Source organism: Prunus persica, chromosome G6, assembly GCF_000346465.2.
Source record: "Prunus persica cultivar Lovell chromosome G6, Prunus_persica_NCBIv2, whole genome shotgun sequence".
Classification (NCBI taxonomy): Eukaryota; Viridiplantae; Streptophyta; class Magnoliopsida; order Rosales; family Rosaceae; genus Prunus; species Prunus persica.
This window is the reverse complement of record NC_034014.1, coordinates 8,782,288-8,805,280: the sequence shown is the minus strand read 5'-3', so window position 1 is coordinate 8,805,280 and position 22,993 is coordinate 8,782,288. Positions and strand designations below refer to the sequence as shown.

Genomic DNA, 22,993 nt, shown 5'->3' with positions numbered 1-22,993 from the left:
CTAAAAAAAAAAGGTCCTCTTTGGGGACCTACTTCACCGTGCGCCCTTTAAAATTGTGTTGGGCACTCTAGCTTCCAACATTAGCAATCCTTCTCATGTGCTCGGTTGGGACAATATATATTGAAGGAAACAATGGAAAGAAAATGATTGATGGATGAGTAATGTTTCACATGTTTAAGTTGCTAGCTATGATTAATCTCTGCTCTCTTTTTTACGAACACACTCATTTTTACCTGTAAATGTATAGGAAATGTTCAGATATGCGGGTTTTGATGTGTTATCACTGTCATCCTCCAATAAATGTTGAGAAGCACTTGGTCTAAGTGTGTTGTATTGCTCAGAATAGGGTATTGATAAGCTATTGCTATCATTATCCATGTAACATGTCAATAACAAAACATACTAGCATGTTAAACGTACTAACATGTTATCGATTGTCGACAATATCAACAAAACTCATACTTTAACAAAGCAGGAATGTCCTGGACAGAAAAATCCCGAGCGTTCAGGTTCGCAAAGATTCGATGTGAGCTTTAGCGACTATGGAGATTTGAGTCCTGATATTTTTGTTTGGTGGCCGTCCATTAATTTTTCTGTGGCAGTTGTGAGAACTTGCTAGCAAATTGGGGGCGTGATATTAAGAGTACAACAGTTTGGCTGTTCATTCCCCGACACTTTTATCCACGTTATAAAATAAATTAAGAGTTGTTTGTACTGTTGGCAGTTTTCCTTTCTTCAGCAACGAAAAAATATATATAAAATAAATAAATAAGTTACTTTCGGTGGTTAATTTCGAATCTGGTTTTTTTCCAATGGAATTGGAACCATACCCTACATATTGTTGTTTTTTGCTTCTGTCCATAATGGTACAGTCTGTAATCCTGGCAGGTACAGACTTATTACTGTATTGCAATTGGATTTTCTTTTCCTTTAATTTATCCTCCTATTAAGGTATGGGTAAGGGGTTGCCCCTACAGCATTCCCTTTTCCACTTTCAGTTCTATCCCAGATTGGCTCTTACCATAATTATATATGCCCTTCCCCCATTCACCACAAATTCTACCATCTTTGTTTACCCTAAAATAAAATAAAAATCACTTAGATATGAATTAGACTAGTTGATCCAGCTCCCCTTACATTCAAGTTCGAATCTCCCTTCCCAAATTTGGAGAGTCCTTCTCACTCTAGGCAGTAAATCAGCAAGTTCACGTTAATCCTAGCTTTGCTTATTACAAAGTAGAGCGCCCCACATTTAAAATGCACCTTTAAACAACAAATTTAGAAATAATTTTATTTTTTTTGAGAAACAGTTGCTTTTCGGGGAAACGGTGTGGACCCATAATTTTTTTGGTTTGCCTATTTAACTTTGATGTTTTCTTTTTTTCTTCTCACAATAATAAAGAAATACATATAATAATAAAAAATACTCACAGAAATAGGGGAGGTGTGAGGTGAGCGAGGGTAGGTGTGAGATTTGACCAAACCACCTCCTCTTCACAACAACAGACTCTTCCACTCTACTTCCCTATCTCTCTCCTCATCATCATTTCCCATTTCCCATTTCCCATTTCCCATTTGCCTCCCTCCCTCTCTCTCTCTCTCAATATAAAAACCCATCTCCAGCCTCCCTTTCTTCTCAGCTTGACGTTCCCTTTTCCAGAGAGAACACCAAGCTTTCTTCCACCTACCAAAACATTTTCCAATTTCTCATTCTTTTTCTCTTAATTCAGTCTAACTCCCCAACACTCCCGCACGACACAACACAACACAAGCACAATGCAGGCCCTTCTTCCCCCCTCCTCTAATCATCTCAAAATTAGCAACGTCCCCACCCGACTCACCCGTCTCGCCCCGAACCGTCTCGCCGTGGTCAAATGCGCCTACCGTTCCGACGCCGTCCACTTTCACAACGGCATCGGCTCCAGCCGCGCCGACTGGCAGAGCTCCTGCGCCATTCTCGCCAGCAACGTCGTCTCCCAGCAGCCCCAGCCACCTCCCGACAAACCCGGAACCGCTGACCACGTCGCTTCGGTCAACGGCCACAAGACCAACGTTGACCTCGACCTAGTCCCCATCGAGAAGCTCTCCTCCTCCTCCTCCGGTGATGACAAGTCCTGTTCTCCCCCTCCGCCTCCCCGGGCCCTCACCATCACCGACCTCTCCCCGGCTCCGATGCACGGCTCGCAGCTGCGCGTGGCCTACCAGGGCGTCCCCGGCGCGTACTCCGAAGCCGCCGCCGGCAAAGCCTACCCGAAATGCGAGGCCATCCCCTGCGACCAGTTCGAAGTCGCCTTCCAAGCCGTCGAGCTCTGGATCGCCGATCGAGCCGTCTTGCCGGTCGAGAACTCCCTCGGCGGCTCAATTCACCGAAATTACGATCTTCTCCTCCGCCACCGCCTCCACATCGTCGGCGAGGTCCAGCTCCCGGTCCACCACTGCCTCCTCGCCCTCCCAGGGGTCAGAAAAGAGTACTTGAACCGAGTCATCTCGCATCCTCAAGCTCTGGCTCAGTGTGAGTTGACTCTGACCAAACTCGGCCTCAACGTCGCGCGCGAAGCCGTCGACGACACCGCTGGAGCCGCCGAGTTCGTCGCTGCCAACAACCTCCGCGACACCGGAGCGATTGCCTCGGCTCGCGCCGCCGAGCTGTACGGCCTGGAGATCCTGGAGACTGGGATCCAGGACGACTCGAGCAACGTGACTCGGTTTGTGATGCTGGCTCGGGAGCCAATCATTCCCCGCACGGATCGGCCGTTCAAGACGAGCATCGTCTTTGCTCACGACAAAGGGACCTCCGTACTGTTCAAGGTCCTATCGGCCTTCGCCTTCAGGAACATCAGCTTGACGAAGATCGAGTCGAGGCCGCACCGGAACCGTCCGATCAGGCTGGTGAGCGATTCGAACGAAGGGACGGCGAAGCATTTCGAGTACCTGTTCTATGTGGACTTCGAAGCGTCCATGGCGGAGGTTAGGGCACAGAACGCGTTGGCGGAGGTTCAGGAATTCACGTCTTTCTTGAGAGTCCTCGGAAGCTACCCCATGGATATGACTCCGTGGTCTCCTTCCAGGGGCGATTAGTGGAATTGCTTGATTCATTAGGCCCCTCGATAGTAAATTATTACCGCAAAAAACAAGGACCCGGGAGAAAATTTGAATAATTTCGAGTTTTCTCTCTCATTCACTTTGTTACCTTTTCTTTTCTTTTTTTAATTTTTAATTTTTAATTTTGGTGGATCTAAATCTACATCCATGCCCATGGTTCGGTCCATTCCATCCCATCCCAAACAAGTAAAAAGAATTTGGAATTTGCTGTTGCGTAAATATATTTGAAAAATTTGTGGGTGTTACGTGTAAGCTTGTAAAATCTCCATCTGTCATTCAATGACTCAATATTCATATATAATATTTAAGATAATTCTAAAGAAACCCATCTAGGAACTTTTTTTGTATTTTTATAAATAATGGGTTTCTTAGATTTTGATCAACTTTGTTTACCAAGTTACTAATGGAATATTTTAGTGGCCGATGCCTATGAAGTGACTAAAGTGTTGTGCTTTATTAGTCACTAATGGAATCAAAAGTTCCTTGATTCTTAGGTTTAATAACCTGGTTGAAATATGTCATTGTCCAAGTTGGCACAAAAACACCCATTTTTCTTGTTCTAAAATGTTTTTTGTTTTTTATTTTTTTTGTTCACACGAAATCATTAGTTTGCTTGTCATATCACATTTATACAGAAATGTATCAGCCTTGACACTTGACGGGAACAACTCTTGCCAGGAAATTTGTGGTGGGGAAGACCTTTTCTTGCCCCTTGGGGCAAAATTGTTCATCAAATATTTCTCTTTTATTTTTTGCGGTTTAACTGGACAAACCATTTGCAAGGGCTTGAAAGATTCACTTGGATGACATATGCTAAATTCAAAATCTTCCCATATCAAATATCTGCATTTACGCAATACATGTGTCTATTTACATTTTTTGTGTTGTTTCAAAAGAAACTCTCGACGTTACGAATGAAATTTTTTATACTCTTCAACTTTAAATTTTATACTGTAATCTAAACACTAAAATCTAAATCTTAAAACAATACACTCTTGGCCAACGTAGAAAATAAGTGGGAGAGAGGGAGAGACCTGGTCTTATTGCAACAAGAACATACAATAATTTACACTAAATTTTTATTTTTATTTTTTATATATAGCTTTATGTTTTTCCCAATATTTTTATAATCTAATCATGGTTCTCCCTTAGTGGCTAGGTGAACATAGATTGAAGCAACGAGGTAGTTTGCGAATGGATGAGAATGTTTGGAGAAGCTCGTGCTTGGGTTGTTCAGAAGCTTATTCAGGCTTGTTTTCACCAACCAAAACCGAGTGAGGTACGTAAGTCTAAGTTTTGATTTCAAGCTATTGAGAATAAGTCAAGTCCAAACCACATAAATATACAATAAACTTTGCATTCTTGCACTTATCTTTCTTCTTGCTTCTACACCCACCAACCCAATGAGTTTGAACACCATCAATCTAAGGTTTCAAACTTTCATTACTCTTTCAAATACGAACTTACTTTACTTGAAGCAACTTCTTTTATTTTAAGGAAGAATGATGTATGCGACACGCACGTGGGAAATTAATTGTCATTGATTGATATGTAAATCTCTCATGGTATGATTTATTTCAATCAATACATTTCAATCATTCATACAAGTTCATGCACAAACGATTACTTAGGTATTAAATTCGTATCTTAAAAACTTGAAAAGAAAGCTTTGTAGACCCTAAATGATCCATTTATGACCAAAATTATACAAGTGTCATTATTCGTCCAAGTAAATAGAACAATAATCAAATGTTAAAAACGGTAATTTAGAATAAAATTAGATGACGTGGGGATGATAATTAGGATAAAATAATGAGCGAGCGTTTAGAAAAAGAAATATAAGAGGGGTTGAAAAAGAGGGTTTGGTGGGGAAAGGAGGGGCATGATGTTGTGTGTGGTAGGTGGAGCATTGTGCAATTTGTGCTTTGGCAGCTTTGCTTGCTAACAAGTGGTTGATAGCAACTTCACTTCACTATGACGCCCTCCCCACCTCTCCCTGACGTTCGTCGACATTTCCTTTCTTCATTTAGTGCCATGTTGTTGTTGGGGCCATATTAGAACCAACAATTGTTTTCAAACTTAAATTCCCTATTTCAAAAAAAAATTCTTCCCTACAACCGGTTGTGTGCAGAGTTGTATGTTCCCAATTGGTATGTTTAGTGAAATGTCTCACTAATATCAAACAATTGTATATAATCTACATAGTTTTCGTCTTGCAATTTTTTCGATCAACTGAAAATCATTAAATAGAACACGATTAGAGGAGTTTGAGTACTGCTCGAGGAGGGTTCGAACACTACGCAATGCTATATTCTTAAGACTAAGAGAATGGTAAACCAAAATGTGTTTAAAAGGCCAAAATTGAGTTATTTTTCTTAGTTGATTGGTAATGCTTGGTCTACATTGAAAATTTTGTGCCCTTTACCAACCACAAGCACATTGCACTTGCGCATTTTATGCAAAGTCATGCATTTTTGGTAGGTCTAAAAATTGAGTTGGTGTAGAAGCATCACACATGGTGATGGTGGTGGCTGCACATATGGACACTATTCATATACGCCACCAACCTAAAAGCTAGATTGAGTCGTGATTGGGTTTATTGCACAAATAATAAACCAAGAAATCCTTTTTCTTTTCTTCTTGGTGTTTGCATTGTTTTCTACTAGTATACTGACGCGTGTAATTCAGAAAATTCAAATTGTGTATGATTATTAAACATTTTTTAAAATATAAAAGTACAAAATATTTTAAACCTATGCTATGATTTATTAATTAGGAAATGTTTAACCATGATGGATTGTTTATTATAAGAATCTTTTAAAATCATACGAATTTTTTAAAATTAAGGGAAATCTAATTAGTTGTAATTTTTTTTAGATTAGTCATTATGTGTGTATACATGTGCTTAAGTAAATTGTAAATGGAGGTGTCATTTGTAAACAGTATATTGTATCAACAATATGAGAGAGACTGTACCAATCCGGGGACATGCCTGCTATGTTGGAAGGATATTCCAAATTGACTATTCATCATTACAGCTACTCAATTCATGTGGGTCTCAGAAAAAATTTGCTAAAATACATTTTTGTCCAAAAACCATTTTTGGAATCAAGCTCAAATAATCTTATTTTTATATGCTAGATACTTTCTTCTATATATAGAATATTATCACTAAGGCAGGGAATCGACCTTGAAACCGCTTTTGACACTACAAAGAGAAATATCATTATATTAATATCGAATTAGTATGCCAACAGGATCTAGCCCAAACAAAAATGGCTTCAACTTATAGACCAATGATCATAGGTTCAAACTCTCGTGGCACTTTGATTGTGTTTGTGTGCCAAAACCCCTCCTTTCCTTCCTAACTTTGGCAACCAAAAAAAAAGAAAAAAAGCTAATTAGTATTACTAAAAGTTCGAAAAGAAAAATTCTGGAGAAAAATATAAAATATGTTGATACTAAATTGTAAGCCCAATTAGCACTGCCGATAGGCTGTCTTATGCTCAGCCCAACCCAAATTAGATGACATAGAAACGAAGCTTAAGCCTCTTTCTGTTTCCAACAGCCCAGCACTCGAATTGGACTAAAACCCTTAAAAGCCTAAAACAATAGTGTTTTTCTTTTTGGCCAAAGTTATAAAGGGGAGATGTTTTCTCATACACACTGCTAAGATGTCATTGGGGTTTGAATCTGAAACCAATGGTTTGCAAATCAATGACATTTTTCATTAGACTAGACCTCTTTGTTTTAAGAGAGCCAAACAAATTATCTTAGCAACATAAGGGGAGAACCAAAAAAAAAAAAAAGGCTTGCCAACATAAAAACCGGCCATAATGTTTTGTTTTTTTGATTTGTTGTTTTTTTTTTTTCACATTCACATACCTTGAGATTAATTACTAAGCTATAAGGTTATAAATTAATTAAAAATTAATGAGACAAATTAATCAATATGGAAGTAGCATGCATATGTAACTTTTCCCACAACAGAATAGTGGTCGGATAATCCCTCACCTTTTTTTGTTTTTGTTTTTATACAAACGATATTGGGTTGGTAGAAATTGAACATAGGACCTCAGGTGCAAGAGTAAGTGCTCTTAACCACTTGAGTTACAAATCCCTTGTATAATCCCTCGACTTATTAGTTAATCTTAGAAAGATTAGTCAACAGAGTTTGGCATCCAAAACCCTACTGCACCAACTGCAAATATGTTGGAATAGGCCAAGGAAAAATAAAATAAAATTCCCCAAGGAGAGAAACTTAAAGATAAGCCATTGCATGACATGTTATTCTGTCTTGCAAGAAAAATGTTAAATAAATCAAAGCAGAGTTATAGTTTACAGTTTTCCCTGCCAAAGCTCTCTCCAAGAATGCATTTGATTTCACAATTCCATGCATTTCCTCCATGTTTCTAAAGATAATTATAACAGATATCAGACATTGGAGTTCCTGACTTTGATGAACATAGACAACTCAGTGCATATGCCTTATGCTCGTGCTAGTCGATGTCAACAGCAGAAAGCAGAACAACAAAGACCAGCTTATGCTGGTGACCTGGGGGCTACTTCCACACGTACTTTCCACTACTTATACCTTTTAAAATAGACACCTCTCACAGGAGAAAGGTTTTCTTTTTTCTTTTTTCCTTTCTTTCTGACTTGAAAATTGAAAATTTTAAAAGTTGAAAGGCACTGGTAATTGACAAAACATGACTCTCCTTCACAAAGAAACATGGTACAGCAATAGAATCTTACTGAAGATGTCTAACTTATAAGAAAGTGAAAGCTGCTGGCCTCGAAAAAGTTCTTGGAAAAAAAGAGGAAGCAATGATTCGTATATATAATTGAGCATATGTAGGCTTTTATAATTTCGGTTCATTTATCTTCAAGGCCAAAAACTTGAAAAGGAAGTTAAATTTAAGTGGGATGAGTACTTAAAGATGAATTTTGAGCACATAATGTTATGTTAGGTCGACATACATCATCATATTATTTTTTATGATTTTCTAACATGATATCAGAACTCTAGTATCGAATATTCCTTAATTATTTGTTACTTTATGTTTTTCTCTTAATCTGCAGATTGAGAGGCTGCTAAGAGGGAGATATCAACTTTATTATATTGTTTGGTCAATTTTCTAACAACTAGATGCTTTTTAGGTTGAATGCTTGTATAGCAAGCTGATCCTATCTTGTAAAAAACGTTCAAGCAAATAACTTGGCAGGTCATATCATGCCTATGGGCCTATGAGTAGCAACTTTCTTTTTCTTCTCTGACCAACTCAATTAACAACTTCAACTGTGAAGCTTTGCAATTGATTGTCATACTCTGTTTTTAGGGTTTTATAGGATCACATTGCTAATACATATACACATGATATTATGGCACACAACCCATTGATGGCACTTCAACAAAATAGTTATTTGCGACAAACTTTTTTTTAGGGGCCCCAAATGCTCTCACAAGAAACACTATTTCCAACAACAAAACTCTATTCTTTGGAATGAAAGCATTTATAATGGAGTCCAACAGTCTATTGTCTTTGGAAAAACTGCTTTTTCGACGATAAAATGGCTTTTCCAACTATGTTTTACTTTCAGAAATGGGTTTTTTTTTCTCCCTAGTGTGGGTTGTATGATATCATGAAGAACAGAATGATCAGTTTCCAATGCCATTGTCACATAAACATGGTCAAAAGCATTTCCATCAGTTCATGAGTTAGATCATGATAATGTTTTCCAATCACACTTGTCTGGGACTAGCGGACATAATCTTTCAAAACTCCATCTCAAAACTCCAATAATGGCCTTCCCTTGGCTAATTGTTTAATGCTTCAGCAAGAAATGATAGATTCAAATCTTCCAAAAAGAGAGAAGCATAATCTCCTCTTCAATTTATTATAACCATTCTTTTTAAGAAGAGACAGACACATCTGCAAACCCTAAACATGGTGTGCCCTCCACTATTGCCAAAAGACATTACCCCTGTAATGACCGAATGCTTAAAAATATCCACATGCATCTATCTTACCCAGATTTGTTTAATAGATACTGTTTCCTCATCATACTTATATTACTAGACAGATTATAATGTTCGACTATAAATTTAACCTATACGTTTAAGCAAGAATTAATTTTATCTCATCAATGACGTAAATCCTCGTCGGTGAAACAAATTGATAACTAATAGTCTTACCATATACCTAAAAAACACTTCAAAATATATGCTCTGTCTGTGTGACATAGAATCGTGCGCTGGTACACATTTCAAAATACATGCTCAGTCTGTGTGACATAGAGGGCTCGGATTAAACAGCACAAAAACTAAGTAGGAATATGGTCTGAGTGATGAGGCCACTCAATTGAATATACATGTGATGTGGAGCAATTTGAAGCATGATGTCATTTCATAGATTAAGCAGAGGACAACAACAAGATTGATGCCACGTATCACCATATATAGCAGAGAAAATGATGGGCAGCAGCTGTCAACCTGTCCGAAAGGTTGACTTGTTGACACTGTCAACCACCATATAACAATTTGGACTCTTTTGGACCACTATGGCAGACAATGACCAAGGCTCTCTCTTTCTCTCATATCTAGTAGTGGTGTTGTCACAACAGGCATGGAGTGTATAGTATATAATAAGAGGATGGTGGTGATTGGCCCTAGCCTCTGATATGAGGTATTGAGACTGCCTTACTTAGAGAGACCTTCAATGTGCAGAAAAATTAGCATCAAACGCTAACATTGTTTTGCTATTTTTAATTAATTATGGTATATTTTGCTATTTTCAATTAATTATGGTATATTAAATGAAAAAGTTATTACGCGTGACATACTTTAATTGATTGAAAATAGCAAAATAATGTTATCCCAGTTCCACACAAAAGTTTCTCATTCATGTGACTTACAGGGGCTGATCAGTGGCTTTTTGTTTTCTTTTTGCATGTATTTATGTCCCTCATCTGCTTCCTTCTCGCATCTCAAGTTCCAACTCTCTCAGCTCCTCTCTCTCTCTCTCTCTCTCTCTCTCTCTCTCTCTCTCTCTCTCTCTCTCTCTCTCATTTTGAAGCTGAAACCATGAAGCAAAGCTTTACCTCAGGAGCTATTGTCCTATGCATTTTCTTCATCATTTCTTCGTCAACAATGATATCAGCTCGTCTACTAGGCAACAAAGAAGGTAAATCCTAAACGATTGTGCATTGACAATCAACTAGCTGTTGCTTTGTTTGATGAAGATGAGGTCTCATGAGTTAAAATTTTCCCTCCCCAAACCAGAAATTAAAAGAAAAACAAATTAGCCTTGGCTTCTTCTTTCTCTTAGCTATAATTATGAACTAAAACCTTGGTGTCTTTGCAGGACAAGAGGATCAGGTAGAGCTCAATGCAATCACTGATGGGGGTTCACTTGTAGAGTTGGAAGGCAGTGAACTAATGAATGTATATTTTAAATTTCTTTTATTTTCTTTTTTTGTTAATTAAACCTAACTAGTCATCAAGTTATAGATCTTATACTCTTTGTTTTTTTGTTGCTTTTGGGATATTATAGCAGTTAATTGGGGTGGAAGATTGCACTGATGGAGATGAGGACTGTTTAAACAGAAGGATAATGGCTGAAGCTCACTTGGACTACATCTACACCCAGCACCAGAAGCCTTGATACTCTTCATAATGTAACTGTTACATCTAATTAGTAGATAATATGAATGTTTATATATGTATGTTCTCTTAATTATGATGACTTTGTTTACAAGTTAAACCTAAATTAGTTTTAGCTTATCATCATTTGATGTTCTTAATAAAATATTACTACCAGAAGCAGCTACAACTTGTAAGACCTTTTATTTTATTTATACTAACAATATTCTACTTTAATCTAATCTAAACTACGAGAAGAGGGATTTGAACTCGAGTGCAGGGTGGGAAGCACATCAACGCTAGCCAACTTAGCTAAACAGAATCTGCACAACTTCTAAAACTATATAGGTGGAAAAATTAAAAGCCAAGCAAAACAATCTAGGGTAGGTGATTTTGGGGTAGGGCATTGATTAAAGCTTTCCAATTAATTAAAAACAGATAGGAAGTTGGACTTAGTAAATTTATACGCAGATAACATAACAGATATCCATTGACTGGTTTCCAGTAGCATGGATCTTTCAAAACAGTTGGGAAGTCAACCAAATTTTGACTTGTAGTCCAAAAGCTCACGTGCAGGCAGGCACTATGAAGACAAAGCTTTTAATTCTGAACTGTTCTTGTTTTTAGTAGCTACTTTGGTGGCACTTAATGCTATGCTTACAGAAGGAAACTGCTCATCTTAATATATCTGCTTGTAAAGTTTTCCGCTAATGAGAAACTACAGAATATTATAAGGAAAGTGTACATCTTCCCAGTTCTTTTACTTCAACAGTAATAATATTATAAGTTGTTTGGAATCCAATACTGATATATGTTCTCTGTTCTTCTTCTTGAAGAGAAATGGGAAGTGATAGGTAACTTAAGATAGCTCTCCTCACAGCCTGAATTGTTGGACTCAGAGAAATTATTGGACTCTAAATTCTTAAGTGGTCAAAGAAGCCAACAATCTATATCAAGTTTCAAACTAACACTCTTTCTTGCGTGCATTCTTATTTTATCGGATTCCAACGACAGAAAAAAAGAGGAATGGAGGTTTGAGGGTTTTGAACCTAGGTGCCCTTCCTACAATATCAACATTGTTAGCGAGTTTGCCATTCATCAGTAGCATATTCCATTAAACAATCATGAATTCACCAATTATGATTTTTTCTCATAGGAAGAACAGCTTTTGCATGTAGTCATATGAAACTTGCATAAATACTAAATAGGGCTGTTGAAGAATATAAGTCTCACATCGAAAACTTGAATAAATAAAATATAAGATATAATGAATGGTTCCACTACTAATATCACCGAGGTCTTTTGTAGATAGTTAAATTGGGGACAATATCAATATTGCTAGTAGTGAGGCTGCTGACCCGTCTATTTGAATTTAACATGATATCATAGCAGGTTGATTAACTGGGCCTAAATTGGGCATTTATTCTTATCCAGTATGTGAGGGCTTAAATGTTTACCTCTATCCCTTACTCAATATACGGTGTTCACGTATTAGGCTTGAAAGTTCGCCACATGTGCGGAGGAGTGTTGAGAGTATTTGTCCCATATTGAAAAGTTGAAAAACCTAACCTGAATTTATAATGAGTTGAACAATATCGATGTTACTGATAGTAGACCGCTAATCCGTCTCTCTGAAATTTAAGAAGGCAACATTCATGGATTCAGCTACTACAAAGAAGGAATCTCTTGAAAGTTAAATTTAATCCTTCAAGGCATATCCACCAAGTGAAAATTTCAAGGGAACGTATCTATTGTAATAATAAAGCATAATGTATGTATTATAATTCACTATAATAATTTCAAAATAACAATATAATAAGCACATGTGCTCTTTACGAGCCATGTGCTTTTGGGATGGATTATTTATATATTTGTGATGAAGCCAATGAAATCATCACCACCGCCATTCTTTTCTTTTAATTTTTCAATGTATTGCTTCTCTCCATATTTACTATATTTTTGGGTAGAAAGGTACCACAAGAACACAGAATATACCTTAATTACTATGCAGATACCAAATCCGCAATGAAGGCTCCACTCTTTGGTCAGCCACCTTCTCTGTTTTTCTCTTCTGCACTAATTTATTTTGGTGCATTCTCACAGGTGTACCAATTTTTTATTTTATTTTTTGATGCAAGCGAAATTGGAGGAGGGAGGAATCGAACTTAGAACCTTGGGTACATAGATAAATGCTTTTAACCACTTGAATTATAATTCAAGCCCCTTACCATAGGTCTACCAAATTTAGGATTTGAAATGGTTACAAACTCTAATTAGACCTCTTAAGCTTTGATAATTTATCTTGTGTATGGAAACTCAAAACCACTTTAATTCATTGGAGTCTGACTGGTTGGTTTGCTTTTGTTTCCTTACTTTACATTCATACACTTAACTTTTTACAAGAGCCGATGGTTTGCATTACTATATAATATGCAGGATCCCTTTAATTTACATGCATTCCATCAAAAAGCTGTGGCCAACCGAGTATAGTGCATGCAAGCTTCAAAGCCATCAAACTGAATCTTAATGCATGTTTTAGCACTGTTGCTAAATTGGTCATCTTCTTCGGTGCCTTTCCCCTTTGCTTTATCTAATTTATAATTACAGAAGAGCCATATAATCTGCCTTTATCAGAGGAGGGGTAGTGACTTCCTGGTTGTCCACCAGACATGGTGCTTTCAAAATTCTTCAAATTGAGAAACATATTTTTCTAACTAAAAAGCTCTGATATTTCTCTATACCATAGAAGCTTTTAGAAAGCATCTTTAAACTTATATTTATCATACTTTTCATTGAACTGAGAGAAAGTTTACCATATTTATTAGGTTATAATTACTTAGCATCACATATCCTCTACATGCTCCAACAGCCATAAAAATTACAAACTTTTATTCCATCATTGAAACATGATGACAGGGAGATTTTTATTTTTTTCCCTCAAACTTTAGCTTTTAACTGTGCCACTCAAATTGGGGTAAGGTTTTAAGTCCCCCATTTTCATTTTGATGATTAATAAAATTTCCCTCGTACCGTCGAGATTCTCAAAAAAAAAAAAAACAAACAAACAAATTATGCCACTCAAATTGAGTCATTTGGATGCTCTTTCTGCATTGACCACATCTTTATAGCTTCATCAACTTAACAGAACCAATCAAGAGGCACCAAAGGAACCATATCCTTTCTTCCTCTAAACAAAATCGTCCAGTAAAAGTCAAGGGTTATAAGGTGATTTTGAGTTCCATCAACTAAAATTTAAGTATTACCTAACAAGACGACTAACAATTGCCAAAATAACAAGAGGGTCCAAATTGATTGGGGCAGAAATGCTTCATTAGAGGGAAAAAAAAAAGACAGGAAAAAAGACAGTTTTCATCAGGTAATATGCATCTAAGCTTCAAATCTTAATTTTTTTAATGTCTTGCCCTCCCTCTACTCTATTAATATATGATGTCTTCTATCAATACTTGAAACCAGCTGAAAACTTTCCTTATTTGAGGACCGACTAGACAAATTTACAAGCTCAAATTGACCAAAAGCAGGGATGGTGAAATCTATAACCAAAAGGGTTTCTTCTGAATGTGAAATCTATAAATATTACCTCTCTTTCTTTCTTATTGGAGGCTTCAAATAGAACTGTTGATAAGGATTTAAGTAAGAAAAATAAGATTCCACTGTACTGGAGTCACATTTTAGCATCCAGGTTTGACTCTCATGTTATGCTAGAGAATTATAAGGTGTACCTATTTACAGAACTGCAACATTTTTAAGCATGCTATTTCAGCTTGTGTCTGCAACATCATCTCCTCCTACTCATTACTAGTCCTCTTTTTTGTTTTTCTTTCCTCCAGCCTTGGCTGTTGAAACGTGGAACAGTTTTGAGAGCTCTTCAGGGGTGCGTGTTTTGCGGTCAAATGCTCTCACGCCCATAAAACCTGAAAGCAAAAAAAAATCATTAACCAGTAAGATTGTTAAATTTCATATGATATCATGGATGGCTATAAGCTTGTAGTTTTTGTTTTCTTTCTTTACAAATTTCCTTGATAAATGAGTGCTTTTATTTCACAGTTTGCACCCAGGAATCTTTTTAATTATTTCTTGCATTTTATTTTCAGATCTTGTTTCCCAACCTTGTTGTGTAGAACTTATCTTAATAGTCATCACTTCCTCTATGACATATTATGGATTCGTCCTCATACCAAATTGATGTTGGAAAACAATAAAAATGATACTTACATAGCAGTAAAGGGGCAAACAAAGGGTTTTTATTTATAAGATTTGTTAAGGCTCTAATTAAAAGATGGTTCTGTTTTTTTGTTCGAAAAATTTGTTAAGAATGAGTTTTGCCCTATTAATATAACTAATTGTGTTTTGACCTTGTTTATGAATTACAAAGGGTTGGATGCTCTTTCAGTATTACAACAAGCTATCAATAAGAAGCTGCAGGACTGGGAATTACAAACCTGCCCAAAAGCATCCCCTAACTTCCGCTGTTTCTATGCCTGCAATAAGAAGAAATATTTGAGACATTTGTTTGACTCTTTATAGTGTGAGTGACACTCTCTTTTCAGAGAGTTTGGCATTGTCAATCTCAATTGTGGACAATGCAGAGATCGCATTGCACGCTCAGACATCACAATCTAGCAAAATAGCATGCCAAACTGTCTTGCATGAGAGAATCACTCTACATATAATACATACAACTCATCTAGTGTATGGATTATTCACCTTTGAGAATTGTACTTGTTGAGGTTCCAAAGTATGCAATTCGCCTATCTAGTCTCCATATCCAAGATCTAGGAACGTTAATCGGGCGTACGCTGGATTCATGGTCAGCAAATACCTGCAAAAGGATGTTATATAGTATATGTGCTTTAGCACAGTAGCTTGATCTAAAACACTATTGATAATTTTATATGCTGACAGACAGAATATGAATCATTGGAGAAATTTTGAGTAAGCTCACCTCATTAACTTGAAAGTATGTCCCATTGAGTGGAAAGCTCCCCCTGGTTGCTGTTCGACACGGTATCTGTTTCATGTGTTAGTCCTTTTACATAATTGGCTAAAGTACTTATCGCAAGTTGAAACTGTAATAGTGTGCACAAGTGCTCGTAGATCCCGACTGTTACTCACCAAAATTGTGCCATGAATTGTATCAGAAGCTTGTTCTGGAAGACGGCGGTGTGAAAAGCATGTCATCTCACCATTATACAGCTCTCCAGACTCCTGGGAATTGCATTTTTTCTGAGGTGATTGAGATGAATTTGAAATTTGATCTGACGTTGACATTTCCACAAATAATTGATTAGCACATATTCAAAGATTGTACCATATTTTCAAGTTGGGAAACTCTCATCTTAGACATCATAGTCCTTTTACTATCGAAAACATGAATCTTTCTGAACACTTTACAATTGTAGAATATGTTTTCTGGAAGTAAGTTTGTACCTGATGTCCATATAGCAAGAAGGTATGGGCTTGGATCATCGTGCTCTCTTGTCTCAAACTGCGACGTTCATATTTTCAGAAGTTAATAGACAACTATGCAGATGAAAGTTCTTTGAACAGGAAAAGAGTAACTGACTTACCCCTGCCAATAGAGGATGATGGTCTGGAACTACATAGCTGCATGATAATTAAAATTAGTTACAATGTAATGGTAAGGGGCCATCAAATAATCATAGAATACCATTTATGAAAAATGCTTTAATTTATTCCTCTATCTTTTGGAACTATTTTTCTCTGCAAACCAACCAACCATTCCCAATTAAAAAAAATGAGATAGGATCAATTTAAAAAAAAATCATTTATTATTTTAATACCTGTATGCTCGCAGGAATATAATTATCATAAAGTAAAATATAAAACAGATCAAGGTTTATTGGATAACCAAACCCAACTTACACTAAGTGTTTTGTCCTTAAACGGTCAACAAGCTTCAGCTTGGGAGCTGGGATGTGAGCAGTTTGTGAAGCAACTAATTCTGTTGGCATATGATTTTCTCGAAACACACCCATGAATGGCTTTAAATTTTCTGAGCAAATTCCATCTCTCATTTTAATTGTTGTAATGTAGTTAGGGTCACTGCGACAAAGATCTTCAATGTCTGGTAGTTCTGCAGGTTCAGGTTGTGGTGATGATGGTTCCTCAATGATAGGTTCACAACTTTTGGTTTGGTATTCTGATTCACGGTTGGCCTCAAGAAAGGATAGCGATATTGAATTGAGTGCCTCAAAACCCACAATCGGAGTAGCAGTAGAACTATCTTTCTTTGTTTGCCTCGCCTTCTTTCCCGTCCCTGGTAAGGCAAGCCTTGCACTGCATCAAACATGTAGATACATATCATACCTAGTGAGATTAAGAGTTACAACTTACAAGTAGTGCCTCATTATGTTTCTTAGTTTCCATAGTTTGTGATGCAACATCCAAATTTCCATTTTCAAATGCTTAGTGAAGTGATATCCTGAATCTCATCATGTGTTGTGATATCATTTTCAAATTTGAGGAAAACCTGGCAAATGCACTAGCATAGTGTCTGCACTCTCCCCTCATCGGACAAGAATTGCAATTTGGATTTTTCTTTGTGCAATAAACCTGCATAAATATTAAAATACAAATTTAGAATTTTCGTCTAACCAATTTTGAGGACACATTTTTGCAAATATATGCTCTGAAGAGATATACCTTTCCAAAGGTTATCATCTGATAATGCAGTTCATACCTGTTGAAAATAATATACTAAAATGAGTACAATTCTTAATTTATTATAGGTGATTTCACAAGATAAAAATAATCTTAAAGGGAAAATTTTGGGATTACAATGTTAACGGATCCAAGGTTTCTAGTCGAGGCCAAAGATACTGCTGAACTGAATCGAACACAGGCATCCTACACATAGAAAATTTATAATGTCATTGGAAATACAAGTGATATGTCTTGTTAATATATTTTGTACTTACTTACTCTTTTAATAGATGTATCTGAAGCGATTCAGGTAATGGTTGAAGAGGAACCCATCCTAGACGAATCGCTATCCGGCCAACGTTTACGTCCACCTATTACAAGAAAAGAATACATTTTTGAATAAAACATTTACAAATTACATCCACCTAAACAATATGCCCATTAAAATCATACCGGGAAAGCTACATGCTGGAGTGTCAAAAGCCGCACGCACTCCACACTTTTCAAGCCAAGACCCTTAATGTCTCTCAAGTATTTCCTACAATTACAGACGGGTGAATGATCAAACTTTGACAAATACATATAACTCGAATGAACTAACAGAAAGATTTTAGCATGCTTGTATTGTTAATGTATGCTTACGTCACTAGCGCAGGTGGTGCATTTCTCAACCACTCAAGGTCTATTTGTTTATGGTCTTGATATACTTGGTTAAGGAACTTCTGCAACAGCGAGTAAAATAGGTAACTTCCAAAGTTGTTCAAAAATAAAATAAACTATACAATCCTATTTTGGAAGAGGAATAATTTGATTTACCTTGACTCGTTCAGCAATTATATTTTGTTGGCCACGCACTTGGATAGCATGAGCAATCTCACCAACTTCTGCGTGTCTAACTGCCTCCCAGTCTACCGAGTCCATGTGATTTCTATTTCTATCTCCACTGGTACCAAAGATCGTTCTGCAAAACTCCCAATCAGTTTTGGCCTGCATTATAGCCTTCTCTTTTTTTCCTCTTCGAGTAGCTTTCTTTGTCTCGCCAGATTTCATGTCTGACTGTTGCAGTTTGTTTCCCTTCTGTTCTGTCTGGTTGAAGCTGTTGGCATCATTAGGTGGCTGCGAGCAAAGTTTCGGATTTTGGATCATATTAGTATCAGTTGTGCTCTCAGGCTTATCAAGTGGCATATTGACATAATAGAGTGCAGCCATCTCATCCTTCGTTGGTGAGCTACATTCTGGTGGCAGACTAGACATCCCTTCTGATGCATGAAAACCAACTTCTGTTGAAAGTTTCTGCTGAACTTGGGGATTATAGGACACTAAACTGTCTTCCAAGATTTCCACATGATCTACCTTTTCATTGAAATGGATTTGGGAAACCTCTGGAGGCTTGTAGGAATCACACCGAGACCTTGACGCCCCTTCAAAGTCATTAGATTTGTCAGAGCTTGACTCCTTAATTCCACACTCTGCAGCTTCACATGTGAGCAACTCCTCATCAGATACTGGCATGATAGAAACAATGCTACTCCCAATCGATTCTTGGTTGCCTACCATGTTTATGTCTTTACCGTCTGTTTTGTTGGAAGTAGACTGACAGGGGAATCTGGCGGCAAGTGACATGAAGGCAGAGCTGTAGAAGAGAATATGAAGTTAAAAGTCTCATTATGAACCTCCAACAGAAAAATCTTTGACAAATTCTAGTTTATCAAATGTGAAGTTACCTTGAAAGATGATCTGACACATTCTGAGTTAGGAAAACCCCAACTACTGAGTCCACCACAGAACCTTTCCAAGGTGAAAATTTCCTATTTCCTGCTCAGAAAATAATTTTACTGTTAGGTTAGGAAATTTGCATATAATTCTCTGTAATATTTTCAACAAGTATTAGCTGGGCTTGTACCCTGGATTATGTGCATCCGAGATATAAGTAGATTAATCCGTCCATGAAAGACTTCTCTTTCATTCCTCCACCAATCCTCATCACCTTCTTTCCTTTGATCCTCATTAACCTTGTCTTTCATTTGAACCTTCCATGTCAAAGCTAGTTCATATTCTGTGTCAGAAAGCTCTGCAAGCCTTTTGTTGTTCTTTCCCTTGTATGCAGCTAACATCCCAAGCTGACCATGAGGACTATTTGTACCCTGATCTCGTTGTCCTTGAAAAGGAACTAGTATTCTCTGGTCGTTCCTTGCAACATGTGCATCTTGGTCATGGTTACCTCTATGGCTCACATATGGACATTTCTGTACAAGTGGACTGAAACTGTCTTCCAGTGAATCTGCATGGAATGCAAAATAGAAGCTTTAAAAATGCATTAAAGTGCATTGTGCTTCTTGAATTTACTTCTGTAGCATATGCTTCTAGAAACGAAAAATAATCTCTAACAAGTACCTATTGATTTGTCAGTCAGCTGCATTGTCTCATTTTGCAGTAGGCTTCTGTCAGTTTTATCATTACGAAACTCTAAATTAAGAAGGGAGGGTACCATCTTAGTCAACCTCTCTTCTGCTGCCCCTTCTTTGCATTCATGTTCTGCAAATAAGTGAAAGTTGTAAGCTTCCTGAAGTAAATAATACCTGAATTTGAAGTGAGATCTTCTGCTTTAAAAATTAAAATAAAAAAGGAAAGAAAAAAAGCAGAGAAAAGAAAAAGGAAAAAGAAAGAGCTTTATGCCAAACATAATTACGTCTTAAGTTGGTGAAGCAAGGACCCTCATGCTCCGATGGATTTCTTTCTCTTTCACCTTTGTGAAGCTCTAAATTGACAAGGGAATGTCCCATGGCAGTCCATTTATCTATCACCGCTCCTCCATTTTTATTTGCAAATAACACGGCTTTATTAGCATCCAGCCTCTGAAAAGTCTCAGTTTCTTGCCTTTCACCAACTCTTTCTCTGAGAAGCGCTCTGGGCAACTGGTTGCAAATTGGAGTTGCAGTTAGACCAGCAAAGTTCACCACAGTACGCCCCTTTGATCTCTTTTTCTTTGTCTTAATTAGTGACTGCAGTCCATCAGTTAAATCTATGATTTCTGTTGTTTGGTATCGCAGCCTTCCATGGTTTTTGTAGCCAACCATATTGAACACTTCTTTTTGACTCTTTTTCGGGACTGATTTCTTGTTAGTACCTGTCGGGGTAACATGGCTTGCATTCTCATGAAACTTACTTGCTAATACTGACCACCTGTCTACTTTCCATCTCCTCCTCCTCATCCTTCGTTTCCTGCATATCTGAGGAAAATTCAGACCAAGTTTTCTGCTAGAGTTGAGGCATTGATTTACTAGGAAAGTTGTTTGGTCAACTTGAAATGCGTTGTACTGCCAATCATTCTGGTTGATGCAGTTTCCCCCCAACTTCTCTGCTTCATCAACTGCTGCAAAATAGCCGCTGCCTTCTGAATCAAGGGAGCTATCCTTAGCTTTTTGGCGACCAATTCTAGCTTTTTGAGGAGGGGTGGCTAATATGATGGCACTTACATCATTTGATTGATGTTGAAGGTCAATGTTTAGAGTAGCTCTGTCTGATACAGAAAGGTCAACTTTATCCACAAAGACTTCTATGGGTACCAAGTTTTTGAGGTTGCTTGAAGACTTCTTTACTGACATATTTTTCTTGGAAGAAGCAGGCATTCGATTAGGCTTTGGTGTCTTTGGTTTTGGTGTTGCTTTCTGTGGTGTCTTAGGCTCCAGAGTCCTTCTAGGCTTTCCAACACCAACCACTCTCGGCCTATATCCTCTCTTCTTTCGTCTCTTCTGTGGCCTTTTGTTCAAATCTTTTCCACCCTCTGGTCTTCTTTTCAAGTTATTCTTTTTCCCTGATAGGCTTGAAGTGCTAGGCAATGCTGAGCCACCAATACAGTTTGCAGCATTGAACTTGCAATCGTCATTCTTTGTATGATTCTCTCGCTTAACATTTTTCTGATTTTGTTGATCATCTGCAGTCAAATAACCTATCTCAGAATATGAAAGCTACCAGTACTATCAGTAAGAAGTGAAAGTATATAAGAATGTGATAACATCTGAAACCGTAATAGATATTACTCCGATACAGGTTAAATGAATGCATTCCAATACCCACAAGTGGTGCCAAAATCAGTAAGGTGGGCTTGTAAAATTCATGTTAACATTATAAATTCTATTCCTCAATTGATTTTCTTTTTGGCTGAATAGACAAATTTTCAATCCACAAGCAGAATTAGATGAACGAAGAGGATCCTCTCCTTTGTTTTTCTCCTCTTTTTCCATCCTTCCTCAAAATTGGAGTCTTAAGAGCTTAATAAACACAACCCAATTGTTCATTTTTTTATTAAGTATTCTTGAAGGGAGAAGACCTACTCTTTCAAGAAAATCTCTAGATTTTGAAAACAAATAAATCCAATTCAAGAGATCCACCACACAGTCGAGAACAATCAAGAAAAATCAACCATTAAAATCTGCTTAAATGAAATAAAATAAATCCACTTCAAGAGAATCCTTACCGGACTTGCATTGTGACATGGAATCTGGGATGGCAGCAGGACCAAGCCACAGCTCTACCCTAGGCAACATATCTCCAATTGGCTCCTTTGGCTTTTCTGCATCAATATGAGATTGCACAACTTGAGAGAAACAAGTGCTCATCATGTCAAAGGAGCTCCTATTTGTTGCGCTGGGAGATGACTGAGGTGTTGGAGAAGTTACACTGCTCCCTTGCAAGAGCTGTTCCTCACACATTGTCAAAACTTCATTATCATTCTTTGCAACGTGTTCTACTGCCAATTCTGCTTCCAGAAAACCTTTGCTTGTTTTCTCAGAGTCCATATAAGCATAATTTGTGTCATCAGACTCTAACACAATCTTATTCAAATCAAAAAAGTCAACATAACCCAAATTTGTGTCTGTAATTCCACTGCAATTATGTACCTTTTCCTTTGTGGGCAAAGCTGCAATTGGGTTACTCAATCCCTTGTCTTCCTCTGAAAAACTTGGTGCAGCAGAAAACAAAGAAACCCCATTAGAATCCTCCAGGTCCAACTGGGAATCAGTGATCAATAAACTATTGTGGCTCAAATTTTTCTTCAACCTTCTTCTAGCATTGGTTTTTTGTGATCTTCGTGTAATGGGCTTTACAGGCGTGGGTGGGAACAAAAAATTCTGTTTCTGAACTTGTTTTTCTTCCATGACATTGCCTCTGGAAGCATGCTCCTCCCTCCTTTGGTACACTTTTAGTTCGTCCATAACAAACCCACCAAAGTTGCCCAAACAACTGAGAAATCAATCAACCAAGTAGAACACAAATCAACAGACAAATTCCATTATAAATTAACAACATAAAATCAAGCACAAAAATTGTCAATTGCTTCAGCCATGCATGGACTATGGACTATGGACTATGGACTCTGAAATCTGAAGGAAGGAGAGTTTTGAAGAGTTTACCTGATAGAAGGTTCCGTTCAGTTTAGAGGAACGCCCCGAAAAATCTGCTGTAATCTTTGAGTGTATGGGTTTTGTTTGAATAATTTTGAATAAAAATAACAGTAAAGTAGAGTTCATTCGGGAATGAAACTCTTGTTATTAGCGTATTTGG

General features: G+C 37.4%; 2 protein-coding genes and 1 long non-coding RNA gene across 5 annotated transcripts; 2 read left to right on the top strand and 1 right to left on the bottom strand.

Annotated features, from left to right (window-relative positions):
• Positions 1,317-3,530, top strand: LOC18774516 (arogenate dehydratase/prephenate dehydratase 6, chloroplastic). Its single transcript, XM_007205164.2, has one exon. It carries the CDS (start codon positions 1,777-1,779, stop codon positions 3,076-3,078), a length of 1,302 nt encoding a protein of 433 aa, XP_007205226.1. The 5' UTR covers positions 1,317-1,776; the 3' UTR covers positions 3,079-3,530.
• On the top strand, positions 9,969-10,764 carry LOC18775258. 2 transcript variants are annotated; one of them, XR_002272228.1, is made up of 3 exons: positions 9,969-10,286; positions 10,467-10,546; positions 10,656-10,762. It is a non-coding gene; the product is annotated as an uncharacterized LOC18775258 (long non-coding RNA). The 2 variants fall into 2 exon arrangements; XR_002272227.1 differs by having other exon boundaries at positions 9,984-10,286; positions 10,659-10,764.
• Positions 14,290-22,993, bottom strand: LOC18774609 (protein ROS1). 2 transcript variants are annotated; one of them, XM_020565021.1, is made up of 22 exons: positions 22,843-22,993; positions 22,490-22,672; positions 21,906-22,390; positions 20,118-21,362; positions 19,823-19,963; positions 19,332-19,709; positions 19,153-19,243; positions 18,245-19,061; positions 18,071-18,150; positions 17,882-17,966; positions 17,708-17,799; positions 17,564-17,632; positions 17,429-17,465; positions 17,256-17,338; positions 16,649-17,062; positions 16,333-16,369; positions 16,193-16,250; positions 15,878-16,020; positions 15,708-15,773; positions 15,470-15,584; positions 15,205-15,243; positions 14,290-14,676 (listed from the first exon to the last, which is right to left on the bottom strand). In XM_020565021.1, the coding sequence occupies exons 2-22, from the start codon at positions 22,642-22,644 to the stop codon at positions 14,561-14,563; spliced, it is 4,746 nt and encodes a 1,581-aa protein (XP_020420610.1). In that variant the 5' UTR covers positions 22,645-22,672; positions 22,843-22,993; the 3' UTR covers positions 14,290-14,560. The 2 variants fall into 2 exon arrangements, with proteins under 2 accessions (XP_020420610.1, XP_020420609.1); XM_020565020.1 differs by having other exon boundaries at positions 21,906-22,672.